Source organism: Haliaeetus albicilla, chromosome 21 (assembly GCF_947461875.1).
Source record: "Haliaeetus albicilla chromosome 21, bHalAlb1.1, whole genome shotgun sequence".
In the NCBI taxonomy this organism is placed as follows: domain Eukaryota; kingdom Metazoa; phylum Chordata; class Aves; order Accipitriformes; family Accipitridae; genus Haliaeetus; species Haliaeetus albicilla.
The window spans coordinates 8,247,116-8,268,056 of NC_091503.1; the positions used below are offsets into that span (position 1 = coordinate 8,247,116).

General features: G+C 36.2%; 1 protein-coding gene across 4 annotated transcripts in view; it reads right to left on the bottom strand.

Moving 5' to 3' along the window:
* CDH10 (cadherin 10) overlaps positions 1-20,941 on the bottom strand; it is a 99,299-nt gene that overhangs the window by 48,120 nt on the left and 30,238 nt on the right. For all 4 annotated transcript variants that reach the window (XM_069808918.1, XM_069808916.1, XM_069808919.1 and 1 more), the window contains one exon: positions 9,071-9,448. In XM_069808918.1, coding sequence (XP_069665019.1) covers positions 9,071-9,301 — 231 coding nt within the window. In that variant the 5' untranslated portion in view covers positions 9,302-9,448. The remainder of the gene's footprint in view (positions 1-9,070; positions 9,449-20,941) is intronic.

The window sequence follows — 20,941 nt, forward strand, 5'->3', positions numbered from 1 at the left end:
TGTGCTTGCACAAAGAGGAATTGTCTCTTTTAGAAATTAGTTTCAAAATGGCAGATCACTTCTATTGGGATTATTAGGAAAAAAAAAGTCAAACATTTTAAAAGTAGTTTTCTCAGAGACTAAGAAAGGCAGTGGTAGGAAACTTACCCCAGTGACTAGTAGGACCATACTGACCACTCAGTCTCTTTATCACTTAACTTCTCATCAAATTGATAAATGGCTTGCACTCAAATATCCATGTGTAAAAAAAGCAAAATGGAGAAGTTGAATAATCTTCTTCACTCTTCTATCAAAACTAGCAAGTTTTCATTAAACCATTCATACATTCCCAGTGGCTTGCATTTACCATACTACCTTGTAGCTCTGAATGCCATTAGGCGTAGCTTCAAATTACTTGACAGAAAAACAATATTCAGCTACTAGTCCCTACTCATATTTGCATTAGTGTTTGAGTAGATTTGAAAAGTATTTGCATAAGGGGTAAGCACATGAAAGCAATTAGATGGATATAGAAAATCATGAAGCAAAACCTCCACACTGTTTTGAAACTGGTATTTGTGAAGCATTCACAGCAGATTAAAATTAAGTATGAGCATAGTGTATGATTACACAATACTGAGATCTATTGACACATGGAAAAGGAAATCACAAAAACCTATTTTAATATACATGAGCTAAGTATGTTATCATATAGGATGCAGGTGCCCAGGTGTCGGCCATGGTGGGCTGCAGGGGCGGCGGCCGCTGTGAGGAGAGACTGGGGGCTGCCCCGGGCCAGACCGGCCCCAGCCGGTTCCCGCCGGTTCCCGCCGGCTCCAGCGGCCCCACCGCCGGGCACAGCGGAGCCCCTCAGCCTCGGGGAAAGCCTGGGGAAGAAAGGGCAAAAGGCTGCCCATGACATGATAGCAAATGGGAAATACATTTTAATGCTTTACCTCAGAAGTTAAACATACCAGTAGTAGTACGTAAAAGCTGTGCTTGAAACAGAAAGCTTTTAAATGCCTGCGAAGGGTCATTTTGGTCAGGAAGAACTAGAAAGTTCATTTCTTTTTCAACTGATTAATAGGTCATACTGTTCAGCAGAATTTAATGTTTCAAGACCTATTTCAATGAGCAGCTTCCTCTACTTTGCACCTCCTACAAGAAATGGCATGCAGTTTAATTTGTTTTCGTTAAGGGGAAAAAAAGAATAATGATTAAAACCACCTCATGTTTTTCAGGCTCTATTGCAGCTTCCACGCTTTGAATTTCAATTAAAGACCATTAACTTATTAAATATAATACTTATGGTCCTATAGAGGCCAAGTAGAAACAAAAACAGACTATCAAATTGGTATTTGTTTGAAAGGTGAGCAAATATAAGATCTAGAGATAATATCCCACTTCATTTACTATAACTTTTCCAGTTATCATGACTTTTAAAATTATGCAAAGTGTGCTGTAAAAAAAAACTGTAAAAAAACTATAAAACTGTACTTATAGAAGTGAAAATGGTCCTGGTCTAAGCTTAGTGTTTAGTTTCAAGCTATTGTCTCGAAGCACATTTACATGTGTCTACCTAAGACATAGATAGATATGTCTACCTAAGCAATTTAGTGTTTTACTGTTCTTTTTTATGTGGTTTGACTTGCTCCTCTATTTGGAGTCTTGTAGTCTCAGAGAGTGGTTTCTGTCTTCTTGGGACCATGGATCACTTTGTTCACCAGGGCATCACTTGCCACGTGACTCAAGGTCCTCTGGCAATTAGCTATGTATGGATACGTGATGTGAGCCTGGAACTGGCACAGACTTCCTTGCCAGTGAAGATCTGATGCAGGTGCAAACCTGGAAGCATGGTGCTTCCCCTCTTTTCACCATACCAGTTGGTAAAGACATATTCATTTGATTGCAACTAGATTAGCACTGTTAGCCAGGCAGTTTTTCCCTAGCAGCACCTGTACAGGCATTGGCATGCTCTGAGCTCTTTCTCTTGTGTCCAACTCGTACAGTAACAAAAATATAGGACACACCCCCTTTCAGTTCTGTCAAACCAGATCTTCTCTGCTAAGCTAGAGTTTGAATGACTCCACTGTTAGGCTACTTTTTCATCTTTTTAGTTTTTTTGGTTTCATTTTGCTTGCCTAGATCTTTGCTTTCGTCCTTCCTTCCTTCCCTCCCTCCCTCCTTTCTTTCTTTCTGACCAATGTATACTGTATCTCCTTTAATACCTCACTTGGCAGTTTGAGCAACCAGCATCTGATGAGGCCCCACTGGTTTTATGAAACATGTCTCTTGCAGTGCTATGTGGTTCTGGTTGGATGAACAGTCCTATGGACTACCATTTTAGAGAAAAAGCACAATCCCAAAGCAGTCTGCCTGTTTGGTCTTTAAGGACAGATTTTAAGCAGAGAGGCATTCAACGCATCCAGCATTTCTCCTTAACAGAACAAATACTGACACTGAACTCCCCATGAAGGGCAAAACTGCCTTGGAACACCTACCCTCAGCTCTGCTGGATGTGTCCTGCACTCCTAAAAAGAAGTCTAAAAGGACAGTAATCGATTCCAGTACTATTTCACTGTGAAGCACTGAAGTTTCACTGTAGGTCTGTGTTCTTCCTCAGCCTTTCCAAGATTTGCCAGTCTAAAGAAGCAACTGGGAATGATAACTTAGGTCTTTCATTTACAGTGCCTGGCACATCTGAGCAAAATGGCCATCAGATAATTTGGACAGTGGGGATCATCCCCTTAAGCAGTTGGGTTGAGCATGCTCTCAGTATGCCGTATCCAAATGTCTTAACCCCTTTTCTCTTGTTACCTGACAACACTTATAAGAAACTCATACACACAGACATCGGGGGATCCACAGCCTTTGAACAAATATATCTGGCTCTGGATTCAGGCACATGGCAACTGTCGTTTCTTTGATCTTCACTAAAAGACTGGTAGATACTACAAAGCCTTCGCATTTCTCAACAACTGTCTGTTAATTCTGTGCTGTGTCATCCAGCAAAACGCAGTGTCTTGTAGGGATACATCCAGTACAGTAGCTAACAAATAATTCATTCTTTATGGGAATAAAAACTTACTATTCAGCCAGGTTAGCTCTTTACCTCCAATACCTTTTGCAGATGTTTAATGAAACAAGAAGTCAGACTCCAACATACACTGAGGTTTCCAAAGGAATAGTCCTTTTGCAAACAGAAAATATAAACCCTCTGCATGTTTCAATTTAGAGTAAATGATTAATCTAACCAGTTATAGTCATAAACTCCATACTAGCTGGATCCCAACAGAGTTTGAGAAAGAATTTCATCTCAGCACTCACTGAAAACCAATCAGCCTCCAGGTCAATCTTACAGGAAGCTGTTGATGCCTCTGCTGTTATGGAAAAACAATGGTTGCACCATGTGTTTTGAGAAGCCATCATAGTTCCTGTGTTCTGGACTGCAAGAAGAGGTAGAGAAGAACCAGTCCTTGAAAAAGAAAAGAAATTGAAACATATTTCACTCTGACACTCTTGCCCTGTGCTGAAATATCTAGGAGCCCACACATGTACTCCCAAAAGCAAGCTTTCATATCCTTGACATAAATTAGTGCCTTAAATAACCCTCTTCACAGCCTATGTGTTAAGTCTGAGAAATAAATAAATTTCTAAATATCGTTGTCCAATTATTGATTCTACCACACTGCAGTATCTTCAATGAGATAAGATTTTTGAAGATACACAGCTGTGAACAATTTGCTTTTTGCATCCAGTAGCGTTACACCAAAAAAACTCCAAGTGGAAACTGTTAAAGGACAAGCTGTCCTCTTTCACCTTGGCAGCTGAGTCCTAGGCACAGCAGATCACAATTCATTTATTCAGTTTGCAGAATATCTTTCCTCCCTTTCCATTCTTTTTCACTGATCCCCATCACAAGAATCTGCTCTAGCTGAAAATTCAACCACTACAGAACTTCAGTGCTACAGAGCTGATTTCCATCACCTGAAAAGGAGGCATTTTATGCTCAACCAGATCTTCATACCAAATATTAAGCCTGCATATGAGCACTTTCAGTTCAAAATCCTACTCTTTAGTCTCTCGTGGCACCAAAGGTCTTCATAAAAAAAGAGCTATGGTAGAAACACTCTTCAGGAATCAAAATACAGAGGTTTTTGAAAGGGTTTGGTAAGTCTTCATCTTACCACTACAACAGCACCACTTCATTGGGATCTTTTTTTTGTGTGAGTCCTGCTTGATGGCAAACCCTTTGAAATCAAGACAACATGCTCTCTCTCCGAAACCAGTATTTTTGGTAGCTGCTTCATTAGAAAGAAAAGTCCATTCAGAATTCCTGCCCAGGATGGTTTCTGGTTTTCATTTCCCCCAGGAAATTATTTTGTTTAATCTTTCCTTAAAACCGACTGTTTCTCTAACAGTGACAACTCTATGCTCATCTGATCTTAGCTAATCTTTATCCTTTTACATTGACAGAACATGGACTTTCAGGAAAATGCCTTTTTACCTCTGTTGTTGCCAAATTCTGTGTAAAATATTTCTCATTGGATTATGGACTATATAAAACAATACTAAGCAATACTAATGATACTAACCAATATGAAGGAATACTTGCAATACTAACTTAAAACAGTATATTTAATTCCAATACATATACATTTATCTAGACTTCAAGCAACATCTGACGTTTCCCTACTTTAGATCTTTATGACTGGGTTGTAAGTTGTCCTGGGCTCCATTCACACTTTTGTTACACATTACGCTTTTGCTGAGGTATCTAAAAGCAATATTACTTTTAGGATAGCTGTCTTTCAGACTTTATCAAGTTAAGGATGTGGGACCCTCCTTCAGGTACCAGTTCTGTAGTGTATCATCCACAGTGTCAATAGACACAGATAATTACTAAAAGGAAAAGATAGGCTACGAACCAGTAACTGTTGTTCTTGAAACTGTGTCATGTATGCATATGTCGCTAATACTCCAAGTCCTTTCCTCAGAATTCTGTCTGTGTTGGGGTTCTTGAACTGAGAGGAACTAAGTGAGGTTGACATATTCTCTTTACACCACCTGTTAGAATATAATTTTTAGATTTAAAAGAAAAATGTTTTTTTCTGGATGTACTCATGATAAATTGAAGTTTTTCAGAACAAGTTTGAAAATGCGTAATACTTTGTATCACTTTATTTGAAAAATAATAAATAGGCCTTGAAACTATATACTAGCAAAAAGAAATAAAAATCATGAATCAGCTTTCTGTATGTTAAGAGAGAATAATAGAGCATACATAGACTTTCTGCACAGAAAAAGACATAAAGGAAGTATTAACCATAACTCTAACCCCAAATATGAATAAAATTATTTTTCTGATATGAGGTTGAAGGTTCTTTTTGAACATCCCTGCATTGTTTCTCTGAAATTGGGAAAAGTACTTTGTCTCAGAGTTAATGTCTTCTAGTATACTTTTGCAAAGATAGTTATATATGTAATACATATATATAAGTCTGGTTTCCCACACTGCTCTAGTTTATGGCTTCAGCCTTTACTAGAAACTACAGTTGTAGTTATTATTTGAGGTTCTCCATATACAAAATTCACTTATGTCATTTTGATTTCTACCCTCAGGATGCTGTGTATTACATGAAGGAAAAGATGACCATCCTTCTTTCTTATAATAATAATAATAAATACTGACCTGAAGCAATCAGTCAATGTCCATAATCAGTCAATATGTACTTTACCACCATTTCACAAGCATGGTTGACTTAAACAAGGAACTCTTCAGCTGTTACTGGATTATGTATCCCATTCATTCATTGAACCTCATTTCCATCATATTATTCTAGTAGAACATTCTCAAGCTGACTTAAACAGTGAATAAATGAATGCATAAATTGCATTGTGAATTGTAGACACTGGTTTCAAGAGTAATGTGATATTCAACAGTTTTCAAACTCCCTTGACAGATATATAGATGCAGGATAAGAAACAAGAAAAAATATATCAATCATGAGCTCAGAAAGCAAGCAAATGTAAATCACAAATCCAGATGAATCTGGTAGCCTCAGTTTTGAATTTCTGCTGATTCTTTCACTGGCACGTATGTCTTCTAACTATTTTTGTCAATTTTAAGAATCACACAGTACTTATTTTTGACTGAAAATTCTCCATGACAAACATTCTCTCCTAGTCATTGACCACAAATCATTGAGTTCTAACTTGTGCTCTTACTATCTCACACAATTTCCAAACACCACCTCCAAATATGTTGCAGAGAAATTAACAGGAAAGTGGCATTTTATGTCACCCAACTACTGAAATAATTTTGGCTTTGGAGATAAAAGGAAACATCCAGAAATGTTTTGACTATACAACTCAGGTGGCCTTTGGAAAGGTGAGTGCAACACCAGGGAAAAGAGATAGCTACTATAAAGTTTATGTACTATGATTTTAATAATTAATTATTTTTTCTCTAATAATTTGAGAATTTGGACTATCAGACTGTTAAAACATTAACTAGAGTAACAATCAATTTTTAGCTCCACATATAATCTCTGTTTCATTTTGCTTCCTTTGTGTAAAACTCTCCCCGTGCAAATACAATGCTATGATACTCTTCCTTTTGCATGTGTTTTCTACACTTTTCCCCAAATTGTCAGAAAATTACTACAGGGCAACTTTATATACTCAGGTTAATACTAAATTTGCTTTCTCAAATTAACAAGCTTTTGCTCTAAGCAGAGCAAAAAAGGTGAAGGTGCAGTCTTAAATGCTAAAGTTTCTTCTCAGCTCTGTACTCTTTATTTGACTCTTTACTTATCTTTGCTTAGCACTTCCCATTTGCAAATGCTTATTTTCTCTCAACCAAAGTAGTTCCCTGTTTATAAGCATCTCTCTCTCTTTTTCTAATGCAGATGAGTTAGCCTATAAAAATTTTAACCCTTTTTCCTCTAAAGAGTCTGCCTTCACTCTCACTTTGTGATTTGAGATCATAAATATTCAAAACCAATACAATAAAAGACAGTAATCAGCAGGTTTCTGAAGGAGCCTAAATAATTTGAAATTCAGGGTGCCCTGCAAAGCTATTTATTTCTTGGGACTTCTGGAAGTAATACATTTCCAAATACAATAGCATAGTGTTTTGATATAGTGACCCTTCCCATTTTGTGGGCAAGGCCAATTTTCATAAGCTATCAGTCTGGCCTGGACTGAGGAACTGGCCTAAATACTTTGGAACACTTGGGAGGCATGACTTTACACTTGATAAGTGTATGAAATAGATATAGGAACTATTTACAAGGCTCTCAACATGCTTTGGAAATGGCTGTATCATTCAAATGTTAGTGCTAAGATTACAGACTCAAAGCAACAAATAAAAAGTGGAAACAAAAGGCAGTTTACTCATTCATAAGCTTGCAGTCTTAAATTTTTACTTAGTATTTAAATTTCTTAAATTTTAATAAGCATTCCCTTTCTCAAACTCCCCAACATTCTTAATCCTTTCAAGAAACTTTTTATAATATAATAATCTCATGCACCAGTACATGCTGGGAATCAACTGGCTGGAAAGCAGTTTTGCAGAGGGACCTTGGAATCCTCATGGACAGCAAGCTGAATATGAGACAGCAATGTGTTCTTGTAGCAAAGAAGGTCGTCAGCACCCTTGGGTCCATTAGGAAAAACATCCCCAGGACATCAAGAGAGATGATCCTTCCTCTCTGCTCTGCTCTGGTAAGACACATCTGGAATGCTGTGTCCAGTTCTGGGTTCCCCAGTAGAAGAGATATGGAGCTACTGGAGAGAGTCCAGCAAAAGGCCAGATTAAGGGACTGGAGCATTTTTCATAAGAGGAGAGGCTGAGAGAGCTGAGACTGTTCAGCCTGGAGAAGAGAAGGCTCAGGAGGGACTTTGGTAATGTATATAAATACTGGATGGAGAGGAGTGAGGGAGACAGAGCCAGTCTCTTTTCAGTGGTGCCCAGTGACAGCACAAGAGGCAACAGGCACGAACTGAAGTACAGGAAACTGCCTTTGAATATAGGAACAAAGTTTTTATTGAGTGGGTGCTCAACCACTTGAACAGGTTGCCCAGAGAGATTGTGGAGTCTCCACCTTCGGAGATATTTAAAATCTGACTGGACATAGTCCTGAGCAAGCTCTAGCTGACATTGCTTTGAGCAGGGGGGTTGGGCTAGATAATCTCCAGAGGTGCCTTACAAGCTCAGTTCTTCTGTGATTCTGTGATTTTCAACAAGTCAGTATTTCTCTGCAATATTTTACAAGTTCAAAACCATGTAAAAAATGAAAATCTGGATTATAGAAAATGAAATTTCTGTGTTTACCAGCAACCATTTGTGCTAACTGGTACCCACTACTGCTGACACTAACTTCTGCTTTCAAGCAAATTACCATTTTGAATTAATTCCTTGTACCTGTTTGAATATTATTGTGACATACATTATATATTTTTCAATAAATCCCATGGCAAAACATAAGCATTAGCTGAAAATAATTTAAAGGACACTTCAGGTGTGCTTTATGTATGCATTTAGTATGCTACGCAGTCACATGTGAAGTTCTGGTGACTTCTATTGTAGTTCACTTCCTAACCATCTCATTTCTATCACACGGTTGTTAATGAATTTTACTCACTGCAGCTTATTGAGATTCAGGGAAAGAGGAATAATATTTTTTCTTCAAAATAGGTTGCATTCTTCAAACATAAGCACAGAAAAAGAATGCATTATCTTGTATGAAACATTAAATATTCAAAGAGAAAGAGCTGAAACAGAATTTTACGATGAATTATAAAATATTATGTTTTGATACAGAAGAGATACTGAGTGGGCTGCTGGTAGGAGCGATGTGCTAAAGCAAACAAATTTGTCAAAGGTGTCTTCATTTGTTTCATTCAAATATTTCTGAATAACTGAATAACTAACAACATTAATTTAGTGATTCTATCAGGACAAACTATATATATATATTGCCTGGAAATCTGCTTCCTATGCATTAGAATAAAACATAGAAACTAGGGCTCTGTAGAAAAATAAGTAAGCTTGACAAGTATATAGAAAACTTAATGAGAAACCTACCTTGCCTACATACTGATAATCAGATCCTGTGTATTCCTCTAAAAGAAAAAACTGGTTCCACATCCAGCCTCGCTTCTGGCGGTGAATTGCTTTTCCATCATTCCCTGATGCACGTCCTCCAAAGCTTTTGGGTCTGAGATCGGGAGTCCTTCTGAACAGCATTTCTGTATGGCAGGGATGTGGCAGCCACATCCAGAGCAGCAGAAGTAATAGGACTTGCTGTATTGTCATAGTTCTCCACTGTTGATGCTCTTCAAGCTGGCCAGCGATGGCGTCTACAGTTTTGTTTTTCTTGACTTGCTTTTTATGTCTCTAGTTGCTGATGCAGCCAAGCAGTTTCCAGCAACTCATCTCTGAACTGTGCGTAGTAACCAAATCCTGAAAGTAAACAAAGAAGAGACAATGTAAATTGAAATGCATTCAATCCCTATTGTCCAACATCCCTGCTACTGTACCCTGCACATACAAAACATTGACATAGAAAGCAACCTGGTTAGGAATATAAAGGTTATCCAGATATGGAGAACACTGTGAACATGTGGGGTAGCTGCTGTCAAAACACTTCCTAAGAAAGAGTAAGAGTGCCCTGAGATCATCAACTATTTCCCCATTAAAACCTTTCAATTTAGAAACTTCTAAGAGTGTTCTTTATATAGACTGGGGGATTAATATTGCTGAAACTTACACATTAAATACTGCTGCCTTTGCTTCAAATGTTTTCCATCCGATTTGATTTACAAGAATTCCAGTGTTTTATTAATTTTACTATCAAGAGAACTGAAAAGCCAACACAAAGTAGTTTTAGAAATGAGGAAATGGTAAAACACCAGTTCTCCAGGGCATTTTAAATGGTAAAAAGAGAACATCATATGCATCAGAAGAAATACAACATGACAAGAAGCAAACTTTTAAATAGAAAAAGTTTGAGATGATCTTGCAATAGGGAGTGATGCAAACTTAGCCTTAAAACGTAGGAAGTGTTTTAAAAATGAGGGCCTGTTTTGCAAGTATCCTGAATAACTAAATTTGGAAAGTACCGAAATTAGTCTCATTGTGGGAAGTGATATTACAGAGAGAAGGCAAGCTTCTCCTAACTCATCTTTGTTTTGTCTCCACTTCTTTTTTTGTTTTGCTTTGTTTTCTTTTCGTTTTTCCTTCTTCTGACAGAACCATGAAATGTTATTTCAGCAAGACAAATTTAGCCAGGTTCTCTTCACTTCATTTCCCTTCCATCCCAGCATTTAAAGAGCAACACTTTTTGCTAGTGACATCATTTGGTAATGTTTTCCTTCAGTAAATCATGAAAACCTATGATTTTTCATCTTCTAGTGTACAGTTTTTGCCAATTTTAATCAGGGTGGTTTGTTTGGTTTGGTTTTTTTTAGCATGCCCACAGAAATCAAAATGCCTGGATGGTGGTTGCAGTTCCTTGTATATTCTTCCACATGTGGTACAAAACTCATGTAGTAAAAAGCTTGGGTTGTTTTTTCTCCTCTTCTGATTTTGATAGATAAGTAACATTGCACACAGCAATCCTATGTGTCTTCTGCTTTCAATAACATTATACTGTAGCTCACTATCATCTTAAATATTTTTTATTTATCAAAGTAGAGCTCTGTAAAACTTTCAGAAATTCTTTCTGTGTTTCAGTTTGATTTGGATGTGCTACTTCAGATATTCAGTAAGCCTGTGTTGATTAAAAGAGTTTGCAATAAAATGTCAGGGGTTTAGAGTGGAAAGCTTATGAAATGTAGTGATTTCTTACAGTTAAAAGACACTCTATGTGTGCGTGTTAATAACTGAATAGATTCAGTTCAGGAACCAGCTTTTGTCTTCAGTGTTAAATTCTCTCAGGAGAACCTTTTCCCCTCTCCTCCAACATTTGGAAGACTAAAGAACTTCTCAAAGTCACTGCTTTCAAGGACTTTAGCCCCAAGACTGTTCACAGTAACTGACTGTTCATTCCCATTTGTCTAAATAAACACCAAGTTATGTATCATTTCATTTACATACAAGTTATGTATCATTTCATTTACCCCTTCTCCCTTTCTCCTAAAACTTTGACACTTATTTGATTTGTGATCTTTGAATACTACTCAGAACAATCTGTTCTAATATAAACCACTAAAAACATATGCTGAATTACATCAGCATGTACAAACTGGAGATACGATAGTCCACCTTGGAAATTAATCACAACTCATATGTATGTGCTTTTGAAACAAAAGTATACTGAGTGAGAGAGGAGGGCTATGATTTATTCTCAGATACTTAGAAATGTTTCTTCTCAAGGACCATAGGAATTTAAAAGTTGAAATTAGCTCTTCAGGATATTATTAGTTTCCCTAAAAATTGGAAAGTTATTGGGTTTTTTTGAAAAGGAGGTATAATATTTTCTTTCGTGTTGGGTGGGTTTTTTGTTCTTTTTTTGCTTTCTTGTTGCCATCAGTATATATATTCCATTATTCACACATTATTATTTGATATAGAAGTGTTGTTAAATTCCTCTTGGGAAATAATGCTTCAATATTAGGGGCTGTTATTGAATTTCCTTCTTGTTAAATTAGGTCAGCAGAATGAAAACTCAGATGAAATTTGTGAAAGTTACAAAAGTAGCTAATGCACACGGGCTTGGCAAGCATGGCTGCTTAATGGATGTATGTACCAGAAAGGTCTTTTCCTTCCTTTGAGACTCCTGTTGGAGTTCAGATTCCTGCTTTAAATGTAATTGGTTTGATAGTAAACCACACTAAAGCTGTAACATTTACCTTTACAAATAAGCTAACAAACAAGAAAAAAAAAAAAAAGACTGAACTAATTAAACAAAAAGCACTGGAATAAAGGAAATACTTGAAGATAATTAGATTAAGGAAACCTTTAAATATATAAATACAGACACCAGACACAAGTCCCAGTTCTGTAATACATTGCGTATTTGGGTTTTGGCTACCCTGCCAGAGCTGGAACAGTCAATAGAAGATAAATTTATCATCTGTTTCTTTAATTCCCTGGAAAACTAATTGGAAAAATGTCTAAATTTGGTGAAAGCTTTATCTTAGAAGAGGGTCTGAGAACTCAACAGAACTCTAATAGTTTTGTTGGCTTCAAGTAAGTCTTTTTTTTAAAGAGAGGAAATTGTTTTAAATAGCTTTAAATAGTTTTAAATGAAACTATTTCACCAGTCTCTCTCCTCAAATCTCTCTCTCCCTCTTCTTCCAGAAAATCACTTCTCAACTTCTTCCCACAATAGAAAAGAAACAAAGAAAAAAAAATAAAATTAAAGCTTTCTAAAAACTATCAAATACGTTCGAGGTTCCATATTTCTGTGCAATACCCTTCTAAATTACATTAAACTTACTATAGAGGAACATTGTGCTCTGCTCTTGTTTATACAGGTTTTTGTTTTGGTATTATTTTTAACAAGTTTTCTTGTAACAATGTCTAGTATGGAGGAGATGGATTAATCATCACTGAAGATATTAATCATTTCACCATTAGCTTTCAGCTAACAATTTTAAAACAATTAGCAGTTCTCACTTTCCACAGGTTAATCACTTCTATAGCTCTCAAAACTTAAAAGAAAATGTTTTAATACAACTCCAACTGTATTCATGTGATTTCAAATGTAATTTTTTGCAAAATTTGGAAAATATTACATTTTGCTTGCTCAGTCATGCAATCCCCTTAATAATACTAGAACATACTTCATACCATTTGAAACTCATGAGATTTAATGGACGTGTAAGATGGGCCATGAATACCTTTAACTTATGCACTTCTCAGACTTCCATTTACTTGTTGCTCCAGGAGGCCAATCTTTTACAGCTCAGATGTTATTTCTTTAGCAAACAGTTTCCTCTTTTTGTCTGTCTTTCTGTATTAAAGTATAGCTCCTTTTGGAAGTCAGCAGAATTAAATTTAAAGTAAAATCTGTAATATAGATCAAAAGCTTGTGTATTTTATTTAATCAAGAAATCTTAGTAAACCTCTCTCTCCTGTGAAAAGCAAATTTGAACAGCAAAAAATTTCACTTGGAATAGCTGCCGTTTATCACTTTTGTTCTGTATTTAACCTTGGTCAAACTTGAACTGAATTTTAATTGTGTAACATTTCAAAAAGCTGGTTTAAAGAAAGATATTTATGCAATGCCATTTCTGTTTTCACCATTTCTCTTTCAGTTGGGAGCCATTATCTATTCACATCTCTAATCCTGTCTTTCAGTCCTTTTTTGCTATGTTTGTACGAAAGGAAGATATTTTTGGAACCAAAGATGTTTCATGACAAATTAGGTTAAACTACATAGGAATTTTATGAGGAGAACAATCTTTAATTTTATTACAATGGAAGACACTGGAGCATATTTTGTTCTTGTTTTGTTCTCACTCTGCAGAGGTGACACCAACAGAGCTATTCTTATATACAGCCATGGTGAAAAACTTTTCTTATTTTCTGCCCCATTTCTCAAAAACTTTGGTCCCCCTCCAGCCACCAGGATAGAGCTACCACCACAGGCTGCAGACCCTCTTTCAAAGTGGCTACAGCCATCAGCCATGAGACATAACTGCTACCATTTTGGTTTCCTCCTTGAAGTAGGTAACTTGGTAAGGTGCCTCTCTATTTCATTACAACTCTGACTCCTGGCTTATGATGTCATAAATGAAATTCAGAACTCTGGCTAGGTTTTGAAATAATAGGAACTGTTTAACAACCTACTAAAAATGGAAGTAGGAAGGCAGCTAAGTGCAGAAAAAGCTGCATTTTCAATGAGCCTCAGAAGAGCCCCTAGCTCAGCTAATTTAGTTGCTTTAACTTATTTGCCATCTCTTTATCAAAACCAAGAATAACGTTCTAATGCTTTAGAGCACAGTATGATGAAGCAAGTACTTTAAAGAGACACCTTTGCAAGAGACTCATTCAAAACAAAACAAGAGAGTTCCCTCTGTAAGTGTAACTTATAGGTGTAAGTTATCCCTTAAGGGGAAAAGAAGACAATACTTTTTATAAAGGTTTTTAAGAGTACTTGAAGCAAGAAAATGAGCTCTTTCAAAAGATCAATTCTTAATGGATTCTAATCTCATCATTCCTTGTATTATAGATTTATGTTCCTTGCTTTATCTATTATATCCCAGTGAAGTTGCCTAAAGCCATTCATAATTTAATTGCCTAGTTCTAAACTAAGGAGATAATTGGTAAATTGTCAATAAGCTGCTTATTTCATAGCCTCCAGTGGAACACTTAAACACCGCAGCGACCACACTTTGAGTTATTAAATTAGAACATGAATTTGCAAAGTAGTCAGCTATAACTTTGAACTTTAGAACTCAATCCTCTTTATGAAGTCCTGCAACCATTGATCCACTTAGGAATTTGAATTGAGTATGCATAGTTTGATGTTAACCTAAAAAAACCCAACCAACATTTCAGGAATTATGTATTTTAATTAGTAATACTAATCATATTTCACAATCGTCAAAACTACTTCACTCAAGTGAGAGGTTTTCATATTATTTTCATAGTTCATGGGCAGAAAGACTGGAAAACAAGCAGAGAAAACAAAGGAAAAGGAGATACTGAGCATTATAACTTCTGCTACAAGAGTTAAGTCATATTTTAGGAAACAGAGAGATGACATAGAAGCATACCTTATGTCTCATTTTTAAGGATATTTATATAGTACAAATCCTAATTGTTATTAAAAAAACAAGCTAACATACACTATACTGATTTCAAAGCAGAAGGTTAAAGATTCAGTCTGCCTTCCACTGGTATTTCAGTAAATGTGATATCCAAAAAATGGATAAGATAACCCCAAGCGGACAGTAAAATGAGGAGGATGAAAGCTTTATCACCTCACTCCTCCCAGTTCCCCTGCTGCAGGGAACATTGTCCTCTTCCCTGTAAAGATCTTCAGATGCCTCACCACAACCCTTCCCTGTTCTTCTTAAGGAAGACCTTCAGTCTTAAGACATAGAGGGGCATTGAAAAGGGGAGCAGAACACCAGAGAAAAGGCAGAAGATATTAGTAAGTAATCTTGCATAGCAATTTTGATTGTTTATTAATGAGGCTTTTCTGTATTAATTAGATTACTTGGATATCTAAAAATAAATCTTAGTGCTCGCTGTATGGTGAATTCACTTTTTCTCACAGCAAGATATCAAGAGTAGTGTGGTATTATGGAAATTCTCTACTTAGACATTTCAATTTACCTTTGCCCCTAAAATTTTGGAAGAGAAGTTATGCATGCATCAGTAACAAAGTGGTAAGTGACTTGTGGACATGCAAAAGTTCTTTAAATCTTTATCATTTCCATAGCCTGTGAGGTCCCCTCAGCATTTCATTCCTTGCTGCATACTGTTCTCCCTTCTAGATGACTCTTTCCTATCTGATTATATATACTGAGTTAACTTTCACAGGTCTTGGTTGCTACCCAGTATTTTTCTGTGTAATTTGAACGAACAATTAGAAAGTCTATTTATTACATTTATAGAGTCCATAAAAACGCCCACCAGAATAAAAAAAAAAAGAAAGAATTAAAATTCAAAATATTCAAAAAAAAAATTAAAAAATTATCTGTAATGTGCAGGATATTATTTAAAAAAAGAAGTGGAAAAATCATAATAGGTTGCACAACATAAGAATAAACTACCTAGGCACCGTTCTGGAGAAAATAATTGAGGAATACTATAAGTATTATATGAGTATAATAGTTGTGAACAATCTCAATATGGTGGATTTTTTTGTCACTTGCCTTTAAAAAAAAGGGGGAAGAGGGGGGAGAGAAGATATGTGAACAGGGATATTATTGTTAAGAAATAACCCTTCCTCTCCACTCAGCCTCATTTCAAATGCTGTGTCCAGGTTTGAACATCACAGTACCAACATGTAAATGATCAGAAATCAGGCTAGTAACAAAATGTTTAGGAAAAAAGTACTATTTTGGAGGAAAGAACGACTACACTTATTTGCCCAGTCTACAGGAGGAAAAAAGATGAAGGTGGTAAGACTGTAGTTTTCAGAAACACTGCTGAAAATAAGAAATTATTCTCAATGCATACCACAGATAGTATAAGCAATTGACTTCAACCACAACGATGATTTAGGTTAAGCATTAAGAAAAACTTCCTATATATTTGCAGGGGCAGTCGGCAGCTGAAATGTGATGTGACTGAAGGTTTGGAAGAACAGTGTGAGCAAGCTGCTTTCAGAAGTGGGCTGCCTGCAGCTAGTGTGACCAGAGGATTTCTCAAGATTTTTTCAAGCTCGGTCCCGTAGAGCTCTATCCCAAATTTTCCCTGTCATTATTTCCCCTCATTATGTCTTCTTACATCTGGTGTCACTGTTACCAGTGGCCGCCCTATTCTCCTATATATGAATATGTATTATTGATTCCAGCTCAACCCCATCCTTTTCCATTTATCTGGTATCATCTCAAAAGCAGCTGTAGATTTACCGTTGTGGGTTGAAAGCAACTGCAATTCTCTTGCTTGCCAGCCAGCATAACATGCTTTTCCACATCAAATGATACAGTCCTAGCCACACAGTTCCCCACCATTTAGATAAGGTCTGTGCCAGTCCTCTGAGTCTCCATAAGATTTTGGAGTTGCATTTATCCCATCAGCTGTCTGCTATATTCTCCCAGACAGAGAATTAATACAGCTCTTTCCTATGCCACCCTGAACTCATCCCATGTACTACTTCCTAAGTGATTATCCCCTTTGTGTTTAGCCCATGGCCATGCTGCCTTCTAAAACATCCACATTCCATTATTAGCAGACTTTTATAAAGAAGGTAGTACTCTACTTCATCTATTAAAAAAAACAAACAAACCCCAAACCAGCTATAGATTTTAGTATTTGATTATACTTGCTTTCCCCTTTCTTTCTTTGTTTATTTAATTAAAAACAAAAAACAACCCACCAAAACCAAAAAAACACCTTTCACAATTTAAAAAAAAAACAAACCAACAAACCTGTTCTGATATTTAGCATGCATGCTAGGGGAAGGGGAGAAGGGAGTGATGGTGGAGAAGAGGACAATGACCTGTTGATAGGAAGCAGCAAAAAACGAGTTCCAGAATGTTTTCTTCTCTGAAGAAGTATAGAGTAGGAGGAAAACAGTCATTCATCAGAGAAAGTAAATCTATTTGCATTACTATAACACTGTAATTTAGACACAAGAGCATATGCTAAAGAGATTTTGTTGACACCCCATTTTCTTTTTCTTACTCATTACATTCCATCTTTGACAGACCATGATTTTTCTGGAGATGAAAAGATCAGAAAATTACGTCTGGATGTTGCCAAGAGCCAAAACTGAGAGATCATTGAATGTCTAGAGCTGGGGACTTAATATTCTTTCTCCCGGTACTGAAGGGTTTTCCTGAGCAGGGTGAATTGTAACGAATAATGCTGAATGGTTATGAAAAAGACATTCTTTTCCTTTGGGTCAGGTGGAATTTTAAATCTCCTAGTCTTTGCTGTCCAATGCTTTCACCTGCCAGCAAACTCTAAGCCTTATTAAGAGAAGCAGAATAAGCACAGAAGCATGCCAAATATCTAAAAACTCACCATAATCTCATCAGGAGTTTATATCTTCAGCTCAAGCTGAAACCTTACAGCTTCAGAGAGCAGAGGCAGTTCACTAAAGCATAAAGAATTAGGGCACTGAGGGACCGTGCCTGCTTAGAAAACTGTGTAATTTAATAAAGTGTTCATTGATGTCTACACAGTGGCTCCTCAAACGTGTGTTAGTGCTTGTGCCTGCAGCATGGATAGTCCCATTCCTGCTAATTAGATGATAGCAGAAGGATTGCATTCTTTCTTAGCAGACAGGAAGAAATGGAAACAACCATTTCTTATGGAAGATCACAGTTGAAATGTAAGAGAGGATGACATTTTAAGAAAGTTTGTTAAAGCATACAATTGTATCTTTCACATTTATTAGAATAAAAGTGTAAGTATTAAAAAATGCACTTTATTATTCACAAATCCCATAAATCTTATATTTGGCATTAAAAAAAAAATCTTGAATGACAAGAAGGTATCTTTGCAATGTATTTGAAATTTTTTATTATAAATATTTCTTAAAGTGCTTGGAGGTTCACCTTGTGCTCAATTCTTTTATAATTATTGTAGCATATTAGAAAGTCCTGTTATGGCTCTTTGTATTGTTCTCAGTTTATACAGCAAAGTAAAAGTCCTTTTATGGGGTGACTGCTGGTTTTTGGGCCAGGATGACCTGGAATGATGAAAAAAAAAAAAAAAGAAAAAAAAAGTAGGGAGTGGTAATATCATTTATTATAGTGGTTTTCTATGGTTGGATAAAATGATCAAAATTTTTGCAGTATGAGTGAGGCAGAATTATAAGGCCTCCTTTATAACTTGCCTGTAAATTGTTTTAAATGTTAAAGCATGATGAGAAACCTCTGAAGAATATACCACATATATGTATAGCATATAATAATCTGTAGCCTTTTGTGCCTAATATTATACCATCTACAGTGCAGTGCAACAAGATGAATTACTGTACATCAGGTATTTAGTTGAGGTAGTATAATATTTGATATTACCTATACAATGTGAAGCTATCAGTTGTACTATGTATGCATGATGATAACAGCTAATTAGAAGATCACATCCTACTTTTTCCCAAATGGTACTTACTTTAAAACAGTACACAGCAGGCTGCAACTGACATCTTTTCAAAATTAGTTTTACACCAGGATTAACTATAAAGATCTGCAATTCACATCATAAAAATTCACCTTTTTTGCATATCTCAGTAATGAAAAGGATGTCTTGACTAGTTTTGAAAAGAGATATCTGCTTTTAAGTAGTACATCACCTTCACAATAAGGCATCACATATGGGCATGTTAAACTGCTGATGGACATGGGTCAATTAGAAACTTTGGAGATATGGAAATTTTCTCTTAAGAATGCTTCTGTGTACTGTAAAACTTCACAAGCACTGTAGTTTTACTGACACTCAGAGAGCTCTTCACACTGGGTAAACATCCTTTATACATACACTGGCACTGCTGTGTAAGAACATAGAGGTAGATATTGTTCAGATAAATGAATTTATGCATATTCCAGCTCTGGGCTCCACACGTGTATCAAGACTGTTCTGAATGTCTCCTGCAATATCCGTATAGTTCTATGCTTTATACAATCACTGTTACTGTGGATTTCAGAAATATTCTCTGAGCAAATCTGATGGTATTTAAGAACATGTTTGTATAGAACAACTTTTTTTGACATGTCTTTCATGGTTGCTGATTATACAGAGATGCATATGTTGGTTTGCTGGTTTTCTATATGCTGTAGTTTAATGGTTATGTTTTTTGATGTTGACCATAGATAGCATCTGAGAAAATGGTAATAATAGAAGACTATTACAGAGATAGTCTGAAGACAGTGACTGAATTTGTGGTAAAAGCCAATAAGGAAGTGCCTACTTTTCCAGTCCAGATGTCATCTATGTAGAACACTGCTTGACAAAACAAATACTTAAAAATTATTGTTTCAGGATAAAAATCAATGTGCTGAAGAACACTTTTAATACTCACCTCAATAATGGGAAGAGGAACTCTTCCCAACAAGAACACTCCTCTGGAGAAATAGGTCACTGAATTCTACATGTGTTTTTTCCCATATTGTATCATGTTTCTTGCACCGTGCTGTACGCTTTTCTGATAAATATGTGAGTGGAAATCAGCAACCACTTTGCACTGGAATGAACTTGCACAGGTAATTTGTGAAGGGCTACACCCAGCTGCCACAGGAGACACAGGGTTTTCAAAACAGTCATTCCATCTCTGATCTTTAACTCCCAATTTTCAAGGGAAACCAACAAAATACCTTTCAAAGATAAACCTGGAACAGAATCGCAAAACTCAGCTGCAAGCCAAAACCAATGGACTCAAATGAGTTTCTGGTTTTATTGAACTTTATAATCTCCTTCCCTTCCCTTCTAACCTTTGTATGTCTGCAGGTTGTAAACTACCTAACTCTCTTTTGAGAGCGAAATGTCTTTTTTTTTTCTCTTCAGCACCCTTCTCATACCATTCTATTTCAGTGGTGGTAACTATATATATATGTATATATATTTTTCTTCACAGAGTTCATGTAACTGTTAGCTATCTAATTAAAATTAGAGAAAGAACATAGAGAAATTGTCTTTTGTTTAAAGTCCACTTTTTCTATTTCAGATCTAAAAAAGGGCCTCTGTGCCTGAAAGAATGTACTTTTTTTCCAAATACAGCCAGACAGGCTAGTAAAATATTTTGACTTTATTAAAAAAGCTATACCTCATCTGTAAGTCCTTGGATCATTACAGTTACAGCAGCACTAGCAGTCTTTATGGCATTCATTACTGCTTCACCCAAGACGCAGAGAAGGAATATACTCTTTTCTGTTATGCCACAGAACATGATAATAAAATATTATTCTATTATTCTAGTCTGTTATTGTAGACTGTATGAATAAGAAACTCAGACAAAGACAAAGTGATCACCTGAGACCTTGCAGTCTCAAGGTACAATACTGAGCGGTCTTTCATTTATCCTTTTCTGAGAGGCTTCTATTCTGTATCCTGTACTTATGTACCCTGTTTCATGACTGATGAGGTCATCAAGTTTATGAATAGTAATGGACTTACTATTAGTCAAGTGAAATCATTCAGCTGCTCAGCGAGCAGGTTGTGTGTGGTAGACAAGAAGAAAATAGTAAGGTCCTACCTGTAGGATAACACTATGCTCTGAAGAGCTAAAAATACATGAAATTATTATAGCTGTATAGCTCAAGTAATAAAGCATTAACACAATTGAGTGTGGACTGATGAGCAACTAGCAAATGGAATAACAAGCAG